This window comes from Hemibagrus wyckioides, linkage group LG19 (assembly GCF_019097595.1).
Source record: "Hemibagrus wyckioides isolate EC202008001 linkage group LG19, SWU_Hwy_1.0, whole genome shotgun sequence".
Taxonomy (NCBI): domain Eukaryota; kingdom Metazoa; phylum Chordata; class Actinopteri; order Siluriformes; family Bagridae; genus Hemibagrus; species Hemibagrus wyckioides.
The window spans coordinates 17,740,909-17,763,141 of NC_080728.1; the positions used below are offsets into that span (position 1 = coordinate 17,740,909).

General features: G+C 39.0%; 1 protein-coding gene across 1 annotated transcript in view; it reads right to left on the reverse strand.

Annotated features, from left to right (window-relative positions):
* The window catches only part of plxna4 (plexin A4), a 318,824-nt gene that overhangs the window by 60,373 nt on the left and 236,218 nt on the right, over positions 1-22,233 (reverse strand). The window contains exons 10-18 of the mRNA XM_058416905.1: positions 19,557-19,757; positions 18,419-18,515; positions 12,488-12,678; positions 8,332-8,483; positions 6,344-6,461; positions 4,821-4,957; positions 3,868-4,035; positions 3,646-3,739; positions 270-509 (exon numbers count right to left, since the gene is read on the reverse strand). Of these exons, the coding sequence (XP_058272888.1) occupies positions 270-509; positions 3,646-3,739; positions 3,868-4,035; positions 4,821-4,957; positions 6,344-6,461; positions 8,332-8,483; positions 12,488-12,678; positions 18,419-18,515; positions 19,557-19,757 (1,398 nt within the window). The remainder of the gene's footprint in view (positions 1-269; positions 510-3,645; positions 3,740-3,867; positions 4,036-4,820; positions 4,958-6,343; positions 6,462-8,331; positions 8,484-12,487; positions 12,679-18,418; positions 18,516-19,556; positions 19,758-22,233) is intronic.

Consider the following 22,233-nt stretch of genomic DNA (forward strand, 5'->3'; position numbering starts at 1 on the left):
ATAACCTTACACAGAATTTTACTGGATGAAGATAAAATTTAAGCTGCTTTTTAGCTGAACAAGCACTTGGAGCATCTCAGAGCAGAAATGGGTATTCTACACCCCTATAAGGCTAGGGAAAAACAGAAACACTACAAACTCTTAAAGCTCTGAGTGTCTACTTTCATATGAGCTTCATATTAACCACCACTGTTGAGTGGAACATGACCAAGACATCCAATGAATCAAAAATAAGACATTGTGATAACAGATAGACGGTATCTACAAACCTTCAGAATAATGGGGGATCCAGGCTTGAGCTCCTGCACTCCAGATGGACTGAGAGGCTCGAACACGGGGTTGGGGTAATACAGGAAGTTGATGTTCTTCAAAGCCAGCACGGCCTGCACGCTGTCGAGGATGAAGCCGAACTCGTCGGGTTTCTCCACCACCTCCTTCTGCCTGCTCAGGCCACCGGGCAGCGCTGGGGCTTGGCACAGCATCGTGGTGGAACTGAGCACTTGGCAAATCTGTACAGGACACAGCAGGTGCGTGAATGTGTGAAAATGTGAAGATTAATATTTAAAGGTTAGAGCCTAATATTGTTGTTAGATGGCTGGATTTGGGAATTTGACAGAGTGTAACATATACTGTAACAATCTTATGGCCATTACAGGTTTATATACAGAAACTGGCCTCTCACAGAGAAGAGCAGGGATCTGAAGACAGACTGCACACAGGTTCACTAAAACAAGACAGATTGGAAAACATCACCTGGTCCAGGTTCAGTGAGCCTGTATCCACAGTAACCACAGACTCCTGTATTTTTGGCTGAAACTAGATACTGTCTCATGCTCTTGTAGCGCATTCTCCTCAAAGTGCAATGTTTTGTGCATTCTGAGATGCTTTTCTGCTCACCACATTGTAAAGAGTACTCCAGTACGAGTTAAATAGCATAATTCAAATAGCGAAATTTCCACACAAAACCTCCTCAAACTTTACAAACTTTTTCTATATTTCCATTCCCGTGTGTGTTTATCAGCGGAAACTGCTCTTCCAACTATTTCACTCTGTTATAAAACAGCGGTCCCTCCAGCACACACCGATCTCCAGCTCTCAAAGGAGAGCTAAATTAATGGCACTGTTAAAATCCAAGCCTTTGATATGGGCCATTGTAGTAATGACTCAGAGCTACGTAACTGACCGCAGTCACCTTCACTTCCTTTAATAAACACACACACACACACACACACACACATACTCAATGCCATCACCCATCTCTTTTGCTTTATCTCAGGCTTACTCACTCTCTCACCTTATCAGGTTTTTCCTTACATGCCTTTGTGCTAAAAGACTAGGTCAAATATACTGTTGCTGTCAAGCAGCCGCTGTCCGGCATCAATCAAACGCTGATGTGCCTTTCTTTTTACGGAGTATAAAAAAACGGTCGGCGAGGCCTATAAATTCTGTGAGCTTGTCTAGTTTTGTGGCCCGCTAAAAAAATTCCACTCAATACCCGCAAATCCTAGCATACACTGAGGTCCATCTGCTTCCTGTGTGTACGAAAAGACTTCAGTGGAAGTGATTTCTGTTCTTTACAGATAGGGGGCGCCGTTTTACCGAACATGACCTTTTCTCAATCTCAATCCAAACTGCTTATGAGAAATGCCTATTAAAGCCAAAAGAGAACAAGACTTGCCACAAACAGCCCCATTCAGCAGCTCTGAAAGGCAGGGAGGGGAATTTTCTGCTCTGTTTCTGCTCAAGCAGCAGCGTGCCAAGACCTTATCATATCGCTGCTACAGATGCCCAATGTGCTCGTGTGGGAGATACGGCAGAGAGATAGCATTTCGTTCTTTTGTCTCTGCAGACTTTCAATCAGGTCTCGATGAATGCAAGCCTCCCATGCATCTATGAGTCCATTCTGTAGGGAGGCAATGAGATACTCCTGTCTCCCGTGTTATGGCGTTTTCCTCATTCCCTCACAAAGCAAAAGGGGACATTGTTGCCGCTGTTGCTTGCTTGGGCCCTCCTGTGCTGCGCTGCACTCCATCTCTGGTTCGCTGCTTGTCTTTTATTCGCTATTTATCAAATTTTCTCTCTCTCTGTTCTGTCGCCACATTGCACTAGCCAAGTGTGTATCAGGAGATGGAGAGCTGGTGAAATGACCAGCTAATGGGCAGGTGTGAGTTAACGCAGGGCACTCGCTGACCCTGAATGGGGGTTTAACCCTTTAATGGTCTGTTCAGGTGATAATGATTCTTTTTAATCCATTTTTACCAAATGTGGAACAATATAAAGCGTGAAACTTCTGGCTAGAATCTGTATGCACTTTCAGCTGAATATGTACAGTATATATAGTACAGTGTAGTGTAGTGTAGTGTAGTGTAGTGTACTATAGTATAGTATAGTATAGTAATAGTAGAATAGTAAATTGCATGCACTTGGCCAGCTGAAAATATAAATAATAAAAAATAAATGTAATGAAAATGATTATAATACAGTATAGTAGTACAACAGAATAAAATAGCATAAGTTAATATTCTACAGTGCAATTTACTGCAGTAAAGTTTAATATAATGTAGTATAGTATAGTATAGTATAGTATAGTATAGTATAGTATAGTATAGTATAGTATAGTATAGTATAGTATAAAAATTGCATGCATTTGGTCCACTGAATATATGCAAAAATGTGACGAAATAAACAATTATAGCACAGTATAGTAGTACAGGAAAATAAAATAGTATAAAGTAATATTGTACACTTGTGAACTCAGTGCAGTAAAGTATAATATGGTGTAGTATAGTGAAGTGTGGTATAGTATAGTATATAGTACAGTATAGTCGTCAGTGTACTATACAATACTTCTGAGCAAAAAAAAAACAACCCTTCTATGTTCTCTGACCTAAAACTGTTATGTACTTGGCCACAAAATTAGATACAAAAATGTGATCAAATAAAAACGGTTATAGAATAGTAGAGTAGTACAGCAGAATGTAACAGTATAAAGAAAGTGCTATTCAGTGCAATAACGTATAATATAGTGTAGTGTAGTATAGTCTATGTTTTGTGTAGTGTAGTACAGTACAGTGAAGTGTAGTGTAGTATATTATAGTATAGCAATATACTATACTTCTGAGGGAAAAATACAACCCGTCTATGTTCTTTGGCCTAAAAATGTTGTGCACTTGGTCACATTACAGTATAGTAGTATTGTGGAATAAAATATAATATAAAGTAACATACAGTGCAATTTAGTGCAGTAAAGTATGATATAGTATAGTGTAGTGTAGTATAGTATAGTATTACATAATTTAGTGTACTATACAATACGCCTGAGTGAAAACCTGAGTGAAATCAATTCTACTATTGTCTCTGGCCTACAAATGGTATGCACTTGGTCAACTGAAGAGATACAAAAACGTGATATGACTGCTATACTATAATCATCACATTCGTTTACATATTCAGTTTATTTTTGTATATATGTAGTATAATGGAGCATAAAAAGTATAATCTAATAAAATACTTCTATAGTACAAAAATGAAACTGAATAAGTGATGATCATGGGGATGAAGAGACGTTAGATAATATTTATATACTGCACGCATGAAAGAGCAGGACATCCATCACTACATGGTAAACATGATGTATAAACTTACGTTGGTCGTCTCCTGGTTGTTGTACTTGGCTCTGATTTGTGGGCTCTGGATGATGTCCAGGTTGGTTCCGGTCACTGTCACTGGTGTGTTTCCACTTTTATACAGAGCAACACAGTTACACATAAAGTGGTGGAAAGTGTATTTTTAGCATTTATTTCAACCAGCTTTAGATTCTTTGACCAAAAGGCACTGCAGATCCGTGAACTCTGAACGTGTATTCACCTGAAAATGCTCCATTCAGGTTCCAGCTTGGTGATAGTCGGATCTTCTACATACTCAAACAGGAGGTCCTTGTGGATGTGGGCCTTGTCTACGTACACGGATACGGTTACTTCCCCGGTGCCTTGAGTCGACGCGTGAGAGTGACACGTGATCCACTGACCCCCTCGTCTGCAGGATCGAACAGAATATTTGAGTCATTTCAGTCTTTTATAAAAGTAAAGTATAAATTCACATGGAAATAATCATGTTTCACACAAATCATTTTTCACGCCCATTTTTCACATGTAGAGTGTGTGGTTTTATGCGATTTAATTAGTCATAATTCTTTTCACGTTTTATGTTTTCATAAAGCACATTTTCAATTTTCTTACACAATTTATTTTTCAAACATTTTTCACATTTTCTCCTATAAATCTCATATAGTCAAAGTGTATTATTATTTTTTTTTACACATTTTTTACTCCTACAATTTATTTCCATTTTTATTATTTTTTATCCATTTATTTTAAATTAGAACACAAGGATTTTTTTCATTTGTGATTTTCTCACATGAATAACGGACGTGACGTTTTTCATCTAAAGCACATGTCAGAAAAACAAAAAACCCTCATCAAATTCATATGACTTTTAATGAAAAAGCTACTTCAGTCAACACCCACCATATCGCAGTCTCGATTTATTCAACACCAACACAACCGTAAATAAATCAAGCGGGAAAAAAAAAATCCCCTTTATGACAGAGACGTCAAAGCAAACCACAGACCGACGTATTTTTGCAGGCTTAGCAGAACTGAGGTGTGATTGCGAGTGTCTTTATTGATTAAGGCTCAGGAACTCGGCCTGGTCTTAATGTCACTATTGATCCGTTTCCCGCTGTTTTATGACGCTGCCGCCCCGTCCGCCCTCCCTGAACGCTGTAAACGGGGTCCTCTCTGGACTGCAGGAAGCTATACCTGTGGTAAGTGCACTTCTGGTCCTTGAACATGATGGACACGTTGCTTCCGGAGTCCAGGTTGCTTCCCGTGATGTTGACGATGGTGCCTCCGGATACGGGGCCGCGGCTGGGTTTCAGAGACTGCAGTCTGGGGACCTGTGTGTGTGGAGGGGAGGGGTGGAGGAGACGTTATGACATCATATATCAATCAGGGTATTGGACCATTTCCCTTTTTTTAAAAGATTTCAATCCCATAATCCTATTGTAGAAGCAGTGAAGGCCATTACCGCATGGGTAAAAGTGATAAGTAAGGAATAAGACACTTGTGGAAAAGCTGTTATGGGAAAGTAATCAATGATGGTGAGGTGTCATGTGGCCGGATGTGAAGTTTATCGTCAGTCCGTTACCTCCTTCAGAACTAACAGCACTTCCAGAAATGTTGTATTTCTCGGGAATTTGCAAAAAAAAAAAAAAAGGCTACAGTTTCTAATTTATTAATGATCTTTTTATTTATTTATATTTATATTCAATGTTGAGGGAGTTAATTATCACTTATTAATTATCACAGTATAAGCAGCTATATTTTTTCTCTTTCCTGAAGCTAATAAGAAAAAATAAAGGGGCTCATGTCATCAAGAAACTGAAAAAGTCCTCTGGATCCTGGATACTCCTTTCTTTCTTTCTTTCTTTCTTTCTTTCTTTCTTTCTTTCTTTCTTTCTTTCTTTCTTTCTTTCTTTCTTTCTTTCATTTTTTATCTATTTATTATTAGCCTTAGATTATCTGTTTATTATTAGCCTTAGATTATCTGTTTATTATTAGCCTAAGATTATCTGTTTATTATTAGCCTAAGATTATCTGTTTATTATTAGCCTTAGATTATCTGTTTATTATTAGCCTAAGATTATCTGTTTATTATTAGCCTCAGATGATCTGTTTATTAATAGCCTTAGGTTATATAAACCTTCCACCCTACAAGCCCCTCCGAGCGAGCTGTTACAACCGAAACGATAACATATTAGAACGAGTGCGTTGATCTAAACCTGTGACTTGAATTTCAACCGTCTGAGATACAGATACAGATAAAAAACCGACACTGAAAATCTGACCAATCGGATTAGATCAGCAGCGCTGCGGTATGATGGCGTGTGTAACGTGAGGTTAATGGGGACGATTACACTCCAGATCAATACGGGGGTTAAAGATCGCCCATATTCTTTAGATTTAAGTGTTTTCTATTGGTTTGTGTGGTAAAGCGAGAGAGAGAGAGAGAGAGAGAGAGAGAGAGTGAAAGAGATTTTATGAACAGCTTCACACATTCATTACTACACGATCCCTCTGTGTGATAACATTACGACCAGGACATACGGAGATGCACATGGACAGAGTCTCAGCCCCTTTTTTTTACGAGGTGGCTCCACAGTAAATCCAGGCACGCTTAAGCCTGTAATTGGCGATGGTCTTTAATTACACAGAGACGATTAAGATCTGCACGGTCTCTCGGTTTAATCTAGTAAATCACCATGTCAGCCAAATGAACTCACCACAAAGTAGTAGTATTTGGAGGTCTTGGCCATGAACTCGGGCTGACACTCCCCAACGCAGACTTGGACGTTTCCAGCATACTGACTCGACTCGGCTTTTCCCATCTCGCACACTATCCTGTAAAACGCAAACAAACGTGAAAAGGGTTTTTCCTTCAAATTAAATTGCCTCTTGGTCTAGACCGTCATCTGTTTAATAACAATAGTGGAAGATTAACGGAGTGAAAAGTTAATGCAGTCTGTAATCTCTTCATTCTGTCTTGACAAACCAAAACTTATCACACAACACTGTAAGAGGCTTATCACTGCTTTGGACACCACAATTCTGCAGGAGTGAAGAGGAAAAAAACAACAACAAAATAACAGAAAGAATTTTTTTTAGGTCAGGGTAATAATAAAGTAATAATAATTTCTGTTCCCTCAGACAGTCATGGCTCTTCAAATCCTCACCAAAATAACGTAATTATTTCCTCTGTCCTGACCTGGGATTAAAAGTTGCTTTAATACTCGTCTCTGCCTTCAGTCCTGATCCTATCACCCGCTCCATAGAGTCCACAGACGGATTAAAGCAATGCATGGATGGTTCAGAGTGGGTGCAAACCGTACAGGCTCCGAAGACGGAAACAGGAATGGTCAGAGTGAATAATCTAAAGCTAAAAAAAGAGTTTTAATGGAGTGGAACTTTTTTTTTTTTTTAAGTCTATCATGAACTCTTTCATCTTCTGCCTCAATCCTATATACTGTATATGAGTAAAGAATAAAGTGCAAATTTTTCCGTTCTGAAGAAGGAAGAACTTAAGGCTAACATCACTGGAGACTCCGCACTTAACCGCATGTTAAATACATGTTAAAGTCTCTGTATAGGTTGATGTTATAGAGTGGATTCATATAATGGTGTACAGGTCAGAGCTGCTGTTATAGACAATGAATCAACACCTTTCGACCAATCATATTTCAGAATTCAACCGTATTGCAACTGGGATCAGCTTCTTAAGGTCCACAAGTTGGAATTCTGTGTCCAGTATAGCAGATACAAATCAAGACTAAGAAATTAGGGCACGTTTGAAGGCTTACTATAAGCCAATTTTTGACATTTCATTGGTGTTTAAAATGTAGATAAATATAGATAAGGGCAGATATAAGCACTATGTAATTTTAATCATTTAGCATACAAAGATTTCCGAATAAACAATTACATAAACCAGTCCCCACATGGATTTTGGCAGAAAATCACACAAAATTCTCTGCGATACGTGGAATAATTTCCCAAAATGGCGCAGATTTTTCGGCAGATTCGGGCTGAGACGCATTGTATGACATCATCACAACACCCAGTAAGCCAAAGCACTCATTCATGTGTGTTGAGTATGAGTACAGCTCTTATAGAAAGTATTTATATATGTGTCTTCACTGGTATGAGTTTAAAAGAAGTATCCTGTGCTTGCAATTTTGCCAATTCCAGCAATTTTCCGTAAAAAATAAAAGCGTAAACTATAATGTAATTGAATAAAACAATGGTGCAAAACAATGCCTGAAGTAAACGAGGGTTATTTGCAATGTTTCCGTGTGTAGTTAAGGGTTGTTAGCTTCCTAATTGGAAATATAGAAAGATTTACAGTGAAAATGCAACAAGTGCCGGCGTTCTCTGCATACAAATTTTTCCCAACCATCATGTAAACATTTCAAGGTAGGAAGGAGGCAAGTCACGAATGCAGCACAACATCATTTGGTTTTACTAAGAGCATTTTCCCTTCTAAAATAAATGTTTTCCCTTGAGTAGACTGTAAAAAAAAAACCTCACACCCAAAAAACCCCAAGAGCTACATTAAAAAAAATCCTATCCCAGATCTGCCAACTGAAAATGAAACATGGCCAAAGCATTAAATGGATTTTTACGGCACTAATTTAATTGTATCTGGAACTACACTGAAGGAAAATTGGGCTGGAATGTTTAGACAGTGTTTGTTTTTGTGGTTTGTGAGACTCACTGCTCAGCAGGGATGTATCCCTCTGGTACGGGTGTGCACTCCACATCGGCCACCTTGACGTTGCCCTGGATCTCGTGGAAATCCAGGCCAAGGTTCTCTCCGCGGATGGTCACCAGCGTACCCCCTTCCCGAGGCCCTCGCAGTGGGGTAATCTGCACAGAAACCATGACATTACAAGCTTACAAACAATCATCATCGAAGCTTTGATCCAAACAGACAATAACATGTGCCGCGTTCCACCCCCTTGCGATCTCTACGGTTGGTACAAGCCAACAGCAATTGGGAGCTGAGTCAGTGGCCCTGCTCTCTTTCCTCTCTGCACCTGTGAGAGATTTGGTTCAGCACGATAATTGGACCTCTCTCTGTCAGAGCTACAATGCTTCCAATGAGTGTGTCTTCCAATGAATAATGATGAGTTGCGAGCCCAGCTGAGCCTTGCCTATGGCGGAAAAAAAATACCCCAGCAGTGATTATCTATAGATACAGATTGTTCGGTGGAACGACACAGCCACCAGCATGCAAAAACATAAACTGCTGAGATGAGAACAAACTCGAAGGACACAAGGGAAATAGTTATTCGGATAGCAATCCTTTTTAATCATAGCTCAGATGCTGATGCATCTCAATAGTCATGTCACTGTCTGGTTTACAGTGAAGGCTGCAATCCGCTTACATCAGAAATGCTGCTTGTTGGCACGTCATTCAATTTGCCATTCGCAGTTATGTGGACATTTAAACATTCCGATTATCTTGCAAGATAGATTTGACCTCACTTTCTTGCCTGGCAGGGGCAAACAGGCAGATATGAAAACCATAACGCTTATGGTTCAAAGAAAGGCCGTGCACATTAACATGAGATTGTATAGACTGCTGATGCAGCGCTGCTTTTAAGATCAGTAAATGCTTCATCCTGAACGGGACCATTATGTGTTAAATGACTAATATGTTCTTATTTTGACAAATAGAACCACCGGAGATGATAGTCAAGATTTTATGTGGGAGGAAATGGTCAGAATTCCTGTGGAGGTGGAAAGGGTTGGTCAAGATCGTCAGTTAGAATATCTGGAGGAAGGTGGGATTGGTCATAAGTCCTCAAGGAGCTGGCAATATTGGTCAAGCTATATGAGGGAGTGGGTAGAATTCATCAGGATTTGTTCAGGAGGTGGAGGAATTGATCAAGAACTTCTGCAAGAGTGGGCAGGGTTGTTGGTGAGCCAAGAATGCCTGGGCGAGTAGGTGGGATTGCTCAAAATTCATTCAGAAGAGAGTGGGATTGGTCAGAATTACCTTGGGAGTGGTCAGGATTAATCAAACTTTTTGAAGGAGTGGGTCAAATTTGTCAGAACTCCTTCAGGAGTGGGCAGAATTGGTCAAAAATGCCTGTGAGAGTGGAGGAATTTGTAAAGAGTGTCTGTGAGAGTAGGTGGGATTTGTCAGAATTCCTTCAGAAGAGAGTGGGATTGGTCAGAATTGCAGTGGGAGTGGCCAGGATTAGTCTAACTTTTTGTATCAGTGGGTAGAATTTGTCAGAATTCCATCAGGAGCAGGCCGAAATGGTATAGATTGTCTTCGAGAGTAGGTGGGTTTGGTTCGTAAGATAGTGGGACTGGTTGGAATTACCTTGGGTGTGGGTAGGATTGGTCAAAGGTTTTTAGCAGGAGCAGATAGAATTCAGAATTCCTTAGCAAATTGGTAGGAATGGCCAAAAATATCTGCAGTTATGGATGGGATTGGTCAGAATTCCTTCAGTGGTGTTGGGAATGGAATTGGTAAAAATAACTTTGGGAGTTGGCAGGATTAACCAAGATTATCTCTGGGACTGGGCAGGATTGGTCAGATATGCCTGTGAAGTTCGTGGAATTAGACCAACTTTCTACAGGAGCAGGCAGAATTCCTTTGAAAGTGGTTCCTGCTGAAGTAGGTGGAATAAGTCCAACTTTCTGCAGGAGCAGGCAGAATTCCTTAGGATTGGTCAAACTGTCTGCAGGAGTGGATGGGATTAGTCAGAATTCCTTCAGGGGTGGTGGTAATGGGATTAAAAAACAGTCTGGCTCACATTTCTACTATAAATAATAACTTGATGCTCATAATACCTAAACCATCATCTATTTGGGAGAGCAAGAGGCTGACAGCCAGGGTTGTAGGTGGAATTATTATCAATAACTTGCCATTCAGTGAAATCTCCGACTTGGTCCAATTGGGAAATATACTGCTGTTGTGTACAAAGCAGGTCAATGAGACAGATCACACTCTATCAAGTCAGAAGTGATCTGTCCCAGGGGTCATCATTTTGGTAGTATACACACAGCTGTGCTAGTGGTAGGTAATCCTGGTAGGTAAACCTTTACACTACATCCCAAAGGGAAACAGCCAATCACTAACTGCACTGCGGCTGCTGTCACTGGGGCTTTGTTTCCAGCACAGCTGTGATCTCTTAAACAGCATGCTGAGAGGTCATTTTCATTACAGGACTTCATAGAGGTTATAACAAGGCATGAAAAAGAAACATTTCTAAATTGGGAAACAGGCATTAGACTAAGAGGAAAAGGTACTGAGCATTTATCTGTATTTGTCAATGCGGTGTAATCCTCAGGGGTACATCCTTGGTACTTTGATATGTGTTTTCAAATTTCACACGGTCTAATTATGCATCTTATATAACTTCCAAAAGCGTATTATTTTGATTTCCCAAATAAAACAGTCATTTCAAATGTACCCAAGATACAACCTAGAGGGTCACCGCATTTCTGACTATCAGCGGTACATGTTTTTCGAAGACTGATATCCAAGGGTCTGACCTTGAATAAAAAGTGAATGTTAGAGATCTCATGAACGAGTTCGAGTTTGTTCATTTTTTTAATGCTTGAAAATGGCATAGCGGGTCAAGCAATCCTTAAGTCAGAAGCACTTAAACGACCTTGTAGCCAAGCCTTCTTGATTCATTCATAAAATTTCAAAATGTCACGGCTGCTTACAACCCAACAGCGCAAATAGAGAAGTACTGAATACTGCATGTGTGGCCCTGGGTTGGAATATTGTATTTTAGACCAGATTTTATAGTAGACGGTTTGCAAAATAACAGACCCTAATAAAATCTCTACTGAGACTAATCTCCAGCTTTACAATGCATGCAATTAACAGCTATCGCAGTGTATTACAGCGCTTTCTCCGATAAGCGTCGGGCTGGCTTCTGCCGACCGAAAGAAAGAGCATGCAAGAGAGGGGGAGAGTTGTCTCTTTTCATTAGGGTATGATTAGATTTGTGACTTTGACAAGCTAATTGATGGCTGGTGGAGGAAAACACTTAATCATCACCCACTTCTACTTCATCTAAAGATTCTCCATCAGAGATGTCACTGTAATGAAGCGCATTAGAATGCTGAGCAAAAAAAAAAAAAAAAAAATACAACAAAAAAAAAAAAGAAGGAAAAAACGAGTGAAGGAGACATACAGGCCTAATGAATTCAATCAATACAAAAACGAGTCAGGGCTAAACTCATTATTTGACTCAGTCCCATTTTTCATTTCAAGCCATTCAGCTTTCAATCACGGAGATGTGAATGAACTGCTCACTGATTCAGTGTTATGATTCATAAAATTTTTAAAACAATAACAAAACATACCGACTTCATCAAAAGTCGAAAAGCGAAACTGTTAAATTTTTTTATTATTATTATTATTATAATTTTTTATTTTTTGCTTTGGCCAAAGAAATCCCAGTAGCTTTTCTTGTCTTCTGCCTCAGGTGATAATAAAAAACAGAGATTGAGAAATCATTTTGAAATATAGAACTTTAAAAAATATATGGAATGTTTTTGCCCTACAGTAAATTGCACCAGGTTTCGATGGAATAATGAAATGTCATGAAGCATAGATAAGTATCAGTGCAGTGGGACTATTCCTATTTTCTGTCTATTCTGTCTGATTTAATCAGCGAGAGCAATAAAGACATCACCTCTAAACGATCGACCAGTTGGTGGTCTGATGTATTTCTAGCTCCGCCCACATTTCCAACTTCGGTACCCTTGATGCTCTCGGTTGCCTTTCTTGATGGCACTACTCTGAGCTGGGGCACTTATTTATGGTACAAGTCATATGGCAGGGGAATGAAAGGTCGAAGGTAAGTGTGTGTGTGTTTGTGTATGTGTGTGTTTACCTTGGTGATCTTCGGGTGTGTGCACTTGCTGTTGATGCCGTTGTGCTCGAGCCACATGCTCTGTGGATGAGGGCAGTGCTGTTTGAGAGTGCAGCGCTTTTCCCCTTTACACCACACACATCCAAACAGCGGATCAGCCTTCAGGCACAGACCACAGCTCTCACGCCTGGCATCACATTTATACAGGTGTACTGTAAACACACACACACAGACAGAGAGAGAGAGAGAGAGAGAGAAGGAACAGGTCAATGCATGACATTCAGGCACAAATGCTAAGAGTGTATAAGAAAACACATTTTATTTACATTTAAAACAACAACAACAACAATTTAATCATCGTTAGCTGTTGAACAAGAAGGATATCATTTGCTAACAACAGAACAGCTAGCCTAATTTGCTAGCAAACCATTTGCTACTCTAAAGTATGGCCCAGTATCATAACAACCTTTTAGCTAAATACGGGTTGATGCAAATCACACAAAAGCACAATATCAGATAAAGAAACTGGCTAATACATTTAATTACATAATACTTAGCTATCTTGCTAGCAACCTTGGAGACAAGTTTACACAGTATAAAAGTCAGCTTAATTGTAACTATTTGGATAGCAAACCTGGCTAATACCATAACAGTCTAATGTTAGCTAGCTTTAGTCACCTCAAATGCTGGGTTACGTCACATAATTTTGCAGCGCTAACTCGTTTGCTAGTCAACAGATAATTGTCTTAAACAAATAACAGCTAGCTAACTTGTTAGCATCCCTAGCTACTGGTTTACACAATATAATCATCCAAGAAACTGAATTATACAACACAGTGTTAGCTTACAAGTAAACCAAGCTAAGGGTTTTCATTAATAAATAAGAAATGATCGCCACCTAGCCTGCTAGCAACCCCTGTAAATGATTTTAAACACATAATATTTGATCTTAATGTTATCAAGCTTGCTATAAATGTCGTCTAGCTTGCTAACAAGACTGGCTAGTTTCAGATACTTAGAACTTGGATACTGATTTACAGAAAACAATACCACAGTGCTAGCTAGTTTGCTAGTGAACTAGAATAATGAGCTAGTCTTATATTCAATAGCTTGTTCAAGACCTTGGCAAGTGTTTTATTTAATATAATAACCTTCAGTTAGCTAGTTTGCTAGTCCTCAGGTACTGGATTACACAATATGACGGCATAGTGTTAACTAGCATGCTGGAAATCCGGCTTTTAACTCCTTAACAGTTCATCTAACTGTTGCTAGCTTTCTAGAAATTCCTGCTAATTGCATAATAATTATACTAATGTTAGCTAACTTCTTAAAAACTCTTACTGCTAGTCTACAGAACATGTTAGCTAGTTTTATTTGCTTTTTCTCACAGATTTACACAATATAGTAACTATTGTATAAGATAATCTTTTAGCTTTAGCTGTAGCTACTGTAGAGGCTAGCTGGAACTGTTAGCACAGTGCTGGCTGGAATAGCAAATGTGGTTAATTCAAAAAAAAAAATGCCAGTTTTGTTAGTCATGTACTTCAGGAACTTGTCCATTTATTATTTTTTCTGCTTGAACGATCGAATCGAAGCCCTTCAGCTTTTCTTCATTCCCTCATCTAAAGTTATGTTGCCATAGCAACTGCAACTCTTTTTTTTTTTTTTTTTTTAATTGCCGGCCCGGTAGATGTTCCGTCCGTCAAATTATTCCCCCGAAACTGCACAGCTTTGGTGGTTCGGTGCTCGTGACTCGGCTTGTGAGGCACTCAAGCAGGAGGAGAAATCTTACATTCTCTTTTCTTCTCCTCTGCTTAAATTAGCTCACTCTTCACTTAGACACACACACACGTTACGTTTTACACACACACACTCCCGGCTTCCAGGTTTCTGTATACGCAGGTGCCTTTTATTGTCTACTGATGTGTCATTTGTCTTTTTTTGGTACGCCACAGAGCTCTGAAATGCAGCAGTGACAGTAACGTATCATTAAAGACACAGCACGACTGTAAACGCTCAGACTTCTGTCGCTCGTATCGGGGTATTTGAGGTGCGCGAAAAAGAGAGGAGCCTTTGTAGAAACGCAAAACAGCAGCGAGCATCTGAGAACGGCGCTGTCGCACATCGCACGGCGTCACGTCGCTGTCATTCGTACGCCTTTCAACTGTTAGCTTGTCAATGTGGGACTGTGGGGAATAAAATAGGATTGGATCTGATCAAAATCAGGGAGGAAGTGGATGGAGAGATGCGGAGCATAAACGTCGTTATTGCTATACCACAGCAAGGCGCTGATTGATTTTCTGTATTATCAGCATTACATAATTATATCAAAGCGCTGGTTTTTAATAAGTTAGCGTTTCCATGGTAACTAATTCACAGGGACGTGCATGGAGGATGACGTGCATAGTCTAAAATATTAAAATATATATATATATATATATAAATAAAATTAAATATATCATTTTTAGCCGTTTAACATTTTTTAATTTTTATTTATTTATTTATTTATTTATTTAAATTTAACATAACCTAGCATTTATAGAAAAAATCCCATGCATCAAATTCTCCAGGATAGATGACTTCACTGTTTCTGGCTCGGCTCTTGGTTGTTCCACACCATATAAATATAACTATAAATAGTTAAAAAATTAATTTTTGTCAATCAATGGTAAATTGCTGCAGTAGAAAAAGAATTTAACTCTACTGGGGGCATGCTGTTAGAGGAAAATATATTTTAATATGTAATTTATTTTAATATTTTGTTTTAAGGGCGCACAAACTTTTACACCCAGCCCAGCTGTAAGGAGTGTCTAGGGCGTCCTGTGGGACTAATATTCCTGTACTGTGTTATGACAGTCATGTGGTATTAATGTTTCAATAGTCATTTGGAAAGTGAGGAAAAACACGTGACGGGGTGAGGGTGGTGTGATACGGTGAGACGCGGAAGCAGAGTGCCAAAACCCCACAAAGTGCATTATTTTCATATAACTGCAGCTTTAAAGAAATTTATACATTCATGATATGAATTTAACATTTTTAATTTATCCATATTTAGCAAGCCAGAGGTGACGGAGACAGGGAAAAACTCCCTGAGAAGACGTGAGAAGACATGAGGAAGAAATCTTAAGAGACTCGAAAAGGAAGCCATCCTCATCTGGGAGACTGTGATTATAAATCATTTCCCTTCTTTAACTCTGTACTATAAGTGTGATTGTGTAACCAGGAGATTCATTCTAGTTTTAATATAAAGTCTATCTTGTAACTGTCCACTGATGGAGACTTGATTACAGAACTGTCCATACAGCCATCTTCATCCTACAGCAATCTCACGTATCACCATTCTGTTCCTGTGGGTTCATCCTCAGCAGCCTCCCGAATGATGAGACTCCACCCAGGAGTAGGGTATCAGGATGGATTATCGATCTTATACCAAAGAGACTGAGCAACAATTACAATTTACTAATCTACAAAACATCTGACATTTAAGCAGTTTAGAGTTATTTAATGATGTGGAACCTCCAAGAGACGAGTTAGTTCCTGTTCTCACTTACAGAAGAGTGTAGCTGTGATACAGTTATTACATCACCAGCCATGCTCTTCTCTTCTCTCTGTCTCTCTCTCTCTGCCTCTCTCTCTGTTTTTTTCTTGTTTCTGACTATATCTGTGTCTGTGTCTTTCTATCTCTTTTTCTGTCTGTCTGTCTGTCTCTCTCTGCCTCTCTCTCTCTGTTTCTGACTCGCTATCTGTGTCACTCTCTTTCTGTGTCTTTTTTCTGACTCTCTCTTTGTCTGTTTCTCTCTCTCTGCCCCTCTCTGTGTTTCTGACTCTTTTCTGTCTGTCTGTCTGTCTGTCTCTCTCTCTCTCTCACTCTGTGTGTGTGTTCTGTCTCTCTCACTCTCCGTCTCTCTCTACCTCTCTCTTATCGTTTATCTTAATGCTGGAACTTCTTGATCTGTTATCCGACAGAAACTCTCTCTTTCTGATCAATCAGTCTCCAGCTTCCCCCCCACACTGTGGTATAATCCACAATAATCAAACGTGTGTGCACCAGTTGTCCTGGTTGGAAGCCTGTTTGTAGGCAAATTGCACTAACTGCTCATCCTTTTAGCAGCAGAGCGATTCTATCTGGCTAATTATCTCTGTTGTTCAGTGCTGTGTATGTTTTGTTAACAGTCAAGTAAGCTCGTGAATATTTAACATCACTCCCACACAATCGTCTCTTTTTTGGAAATAGCAGAATAATTGCACAAAAAAAATGGGTGTGTCAATCCTGTAACAATGCCACACATTCTGTATCGGAGAAATATTCCTTAAATCCGATGGAGGACTGCTGGAGACCATATGCCGTCTCTCAGCTTTGCACCGATTTGTCTGGCACACTGGTCACACAAAGTTAATGGGAACTGATAATGAATACGGCTCCGGTCCAGAACAGGATGTTTTTATTTAATTGCTGAAATCTGAAGCCTTTTAATTTCCTTTATAATTTTTTAAGTAGGCTGGTTAATAAACTCCACATGGATGCTTATTACTGTAAACTTTAGCTTGTTCAAGTCTTCCTTAATTATTAAGAAAACACAAAAGAGTGAATTAATTCCGGAATTAAGAGAATTTATTTTATATGATAATCATTACACACTGAGAGCTAAAAATTTACACTGCGACAATTTGGAGAAACTATTTCTCTTTTCCCTAAGGGATATAACTTTCAGAATTAAAACTATTATTTATTTATTTATTTATTTATTTTCTTTCTTTCTTTCTTTTCTTGCTTTCTTTCTTTATGTATTTATTTAAGTGTAACTTTTCTGTGTCAGAAAACTTCCAACAAAGGTTACAAATAAAATAAAATATAAAATTTAAATTAAACTCAATTCAATTAAATTGTTCCGTAACTTTTGTTGGGAAGTTTTCTCACACAGAAAAGTTTTGAGGATGACAGAATTTAATACTTTTGTAATTTCTTCTTCTTCTTGAAGTTTAATATTGATCCTGTTTTTGTTCTCCGTTTTCTTTTCTTGTTTTTTTTTTGTTTTTTGTTTTTTTTTACCTCTGATTTTTTCTGACAATGCTATTTATGATTACAGATAAAACGTACAAATGTATTGATCCTTAAAAAAGTTCGCCTTGGTACTTGCCGTTCTTTTATAGAAATAAAAATGACTCCCCTCCACAGATCCATCCGGCTGCATCAGCACACTATTTTTTCCCTGCATAAATAATCAGGAAGCCATGTTGTCTTTCATTTCTGTTATCTCCTGGCTGTTTTCCGATTATAATTATTTTATTTATTTTTAAAAAATGATCTATTTATAGTTATATTTACTGGTGTGGAATGACAGTGAAGCATTTAGTTCCTTTTATCACTTATGCTATAGCAGCGATAAACAGCTGTTCCATCACCAGCATCTCTTTTTCCTTATGGAGAAAAAAAAAATAGCAATCTAATTTTGTTACAGAATTAGTGCAGAATTAGTAAAAACTGAAATTAGATTTTTGTTGTTGTTATATGTGTAGGTTTCTTCCAGATGTTGGTACCATCTGGACTTGATGCCTGTTCACTTCTTTCCTTTAGGTAGGCTGCCACGAGTGATCAGCTCACAGCTCAGTCTTATTGTAAAGTGGGATGGAGGTGAAAGCTGGAAATGAGCACATGTGCTTCAGTGACTCTCCAGAAGCTCTTATTCTCTCTCTCTCTCTCTCTCTCTCTCTCTTTCTCTCTCTCCTGCCATATGTGACAGCTGGCTAAGGATCAGCTGTCTTAAATTGTCAAGCCCTTGAAGGTCAACTAACAGGTGGGCTCACACTACACCTTTCCCTCAGAGATGCTCCCCTCACACACATATGCTACAATAGAAGTGCAGAGTTAGGAAGAAAAAAAATTAAATGGACTAAATGGAATATCGACGTTAATGTGGCCTGTTGTCATGGAGACGGGACGAGACGGCTCACCTTTGTTTTGGGCCGGGTTATCGATGCTAAAATCTCCATTCCAGATGACGGTCAGCTCTACGGCGAGGCTGCTCATCTCCATCCCCTCATACGCGTACTGAAACAGACATGGAAGGATAGAGGGAGAGAAAAGGAGAGAAAGAGAGAGAGAGTGAGTCAGAGAGAGAGAGAGAGAGAGAGTGAGTCAGAGAGAGAGAGAGAGAGAGAGAGAGAGAGATAACACTTTAAGCAATTGTATTCAGATGGAAAAATGCTTTTTATTATTTTTGCCAACAGAGTCAAAAAGAAAGTGAGCAGAAAAGAGAAGCACTCTTCAGAAGAAAAAGACTGAAAACGAGAACATTCTAGACCTTCGAACATTTCTGCTCTCAGACTCACAAGTTCTCGACTCTCTACACTGGAATAATTCATGTGCTGGGTCGCTCGACTTAATGGAATGATGGCCTTATGCACTTCTGAGTGTTATGATGCTGCATTTATGTGGTTTATATATGAGTTTAAGCACTAATGCATGATTAACATGTCAGTTAATAATGGCTTATAAACATTTATAAGCCATTATTAACCAGTGGTGAAATATGAACCAGCATTGTCTATGCTTATAAGCATACTATGAACATGTTATATGATGAGACTCAATATTTAAATTCTGTTTGCATAAAGGCTATGACTTCTGCATAAATAGTCTACAAATAGTTTATCAGGTTTTAATCTTCAATGCATTGTCCAGTAATGCCTATAAGCATGTTATGAACATGATATTAGATGAGACTTAATATTTAAACTCCATGTTTGAAATTCTGTTAGCATAAAGGCTATGACTTCTTTATGAATAGCCTACAAATGGTTTGTTATCAGGTTTTAACCAATCATCAATGCATTGTCTATTAATGCTTATAAGCATGTTATGAACACGTTATAAGATGAGAATCAACAATGAAACTACATGTTTGTAAGGCTGTTTGCATAGAGGAAATAGAATTGAATAAATTTTCTTTTGTCAACTCAAGAGCACTGACATAAGCCATTCATAGATCTTCCAATAAGTTATGCAATGCTTATGAACGTGTTATGTAGCTCTTCTGTAAATCTACTCATTATTGCATTGTGCACTCATGCATTGTGATCATTCACTCACCGAGGTGTTCTGGCACTGCACACTGGAGCTGTTGAAGCGGAGGGCGGGGACTCGTTGCTCCACCCCCTGGATGGTGAGCACACACTCGTATCCCCGCTGGCCCGACTGTGGCTGAGGCAAGTTCTTGGCACGTAGCGTGATGGGCTTCACCACATTCACTGGCACCAGGATCCGATCAGCGGGAAGCAGCTGGGGACATTCCTGTAGGGGGAGGAATGGTTACTAGATCAGGAACTGAATCATATTATATACAGTGTAGTATGCAGATGCCAGATTAAAGGAGCGGTCAGCCTCTAAAGCTAGCATTTAGGCATTCTAGCATAAGAGCTGAAATTCTGACTGCACCTTTAAAACCAAAAACCTGACTACACCTTTAAAGCAAAAATCCTGACTGAACCTTTAAAACTGAAATCCTTACTGCATCTTTAATTCTGAAATCTTTACTGCACCTTTAAAGCTACAATCCTTACTGTACCTTTAAAGCTACAATCCTTACCGCACCTTTAAAACTAAAATCCTGACTCCACCTTTAAATCTGAAACCCTGACTGCACCTTTAAATCTAAAATCCTCACTTCACCTTTAGTGCCGATTTCCTGACTCCGCCTTTAAATATGAAATCCTGACTGCACCTTTAAAGGCTAAATCCTCACTGTGACTTTAAAGCTAAAATCCTGACTGCACCTTTAAAGGCGAAATCCTCACTGTAACTTTAAAGCTAAAATCCTTACTGCACCTTTAAAGCTGAAATCCTGATTGCACCTTTAAAGCTAAAATCCTTACTGCACTTTTAAAGCTGAAATCCATACTGTATCTTTAACCCTGAAATCCTTACTGCACCTTTAAAGCTACAATCCTTACCGTACCTTTAAAGCTAAAATCCTCACTGCACCTTTAAATCTGAAATTACCATTCTATTTACTGTAAACATCTTTAAACGCCCCAAAACAAACCTGTGTTAAGTCTGTTTCTCAAATTCTTGCCCCTGATCTTTCCTGCTTCAGGTATTAATCTAGCGTACCACAACAGAACCCGAGCGTGTGTGTGGCCTTTACCTTTCTGCCCTCACGCCTACGCTTGTTTTATTAGGTTTTATTAGAAAGACAGGCTGGTTTGCATATTTAAAAAAAAAAGAAAAAGAAAAAAGCTTAACAATGCCTTTAAAAAAGCAATTATAGATCAGGTAAAAGATGAAGCAGCAAAGGATGAGCATATGCATGTCTGTTTGTGTGTTACGCTTGACCATTTCTGTCCCCGGTCCGAAAATGGAACCTTTATCTTAAACAGCTTTAGTGAGGAAGAAACTGGATGTAGCTTTAAGAAAGTTCTCAGCAAGGACGGATACAGACTTCTCAAATTGAGCAGAAACAGGATGATAACTTCACACACACACACACACACACACACAGTCGCAGAAGTCCATAATGAGCAGGATAAACACGGTGAGTCACCCGAGCATACAAAATCACTCTCATCATCTTTCATTGTGACAAGCGCTCTGAGAATCTGAGTTTTAGATTTCACTCGCATCTTGTCTGCTTTTTTAATCACATATCTTATATCACACACACACATGACTGACCAGCCCATTAGCATCAATCTCTAACAGCAAAGGATCATAACACGCTGTAGTTACTCTTACACCACAGCGCTGCTGAACCTGTACGATGCCACAAAATAAAGACAAGTAACAAATCTATAAGCTTTTATTTTTTCCTCCTCCATCAGGTCACCGCTACTTAACCTTATCTCAAGTGTTTCATTTAGATATATAGATCCATGTCATGCATTTCGAACCTCAAGTACTTCCTACAAGTGGTTTCTTTAAGCTTAGGAAGTGACAGGAAACGGATTTATAAAAGCCTCGGTGGCGAGAAAGATTTGCTTTAGACTATCCTAGAGCTAGCTAGTAACAGCGTTACGTCATCTATCACAATCGTGTTCGGCTGCATAAGAACCCGATGTGATTGAAACAAATCAAATGACAGATTTGTTCTTGCTGCTTTTAAAAGCCAGATTACATCAGACCTCGCAGTGCCTTCTGGGTAAATCCTGCTTCTGAAAGCTACACTTACAGTATGGACACTCTTGAAGGTTTTATCTAACAATTCTTCCATATCGACATTTTTCTGAATCCATGAAGAGCCTAAAACTCGTTTTCTTATCTCTTATGGTATTAGTGCATCTATTTACTAATCACATTCTGGTCATGAGTCATCTTTCCATCTTTATTTATTTGTCTCTATTTGTGTGTGCATGTTTTTATTTATTTTCATAAAGATGGAATCATTTCTTTCATTCATGCCACCGCTTCTATACTGTATGTCCTCGGATTGTCATTAGTCTCGCACCTGGAGTCTGGGGTCAATTATTATATTAATGTACAATTAAATATGGGTGAATTTCTTAAACCATGTGACACAGTTATGCATTCACTTGAATTTTATACAGATGTCTTAGATTTGCTGCACATTTGCAAAGCCATAACTAGTTAGCTTTCCTGATCTACACCGACCAGGCAAAACATTATGACCGCCCTGACTGACCTGCGGCTATGCAACTACACACGCAACAAACTGCGATGCACTGTGTATTTTGACACCTCTCTATCAGAACCAGCATTAACTTCTTCAGCAATTTGATCAACAGTAGCTCGTCTGTTGGATCGGATCACGCGG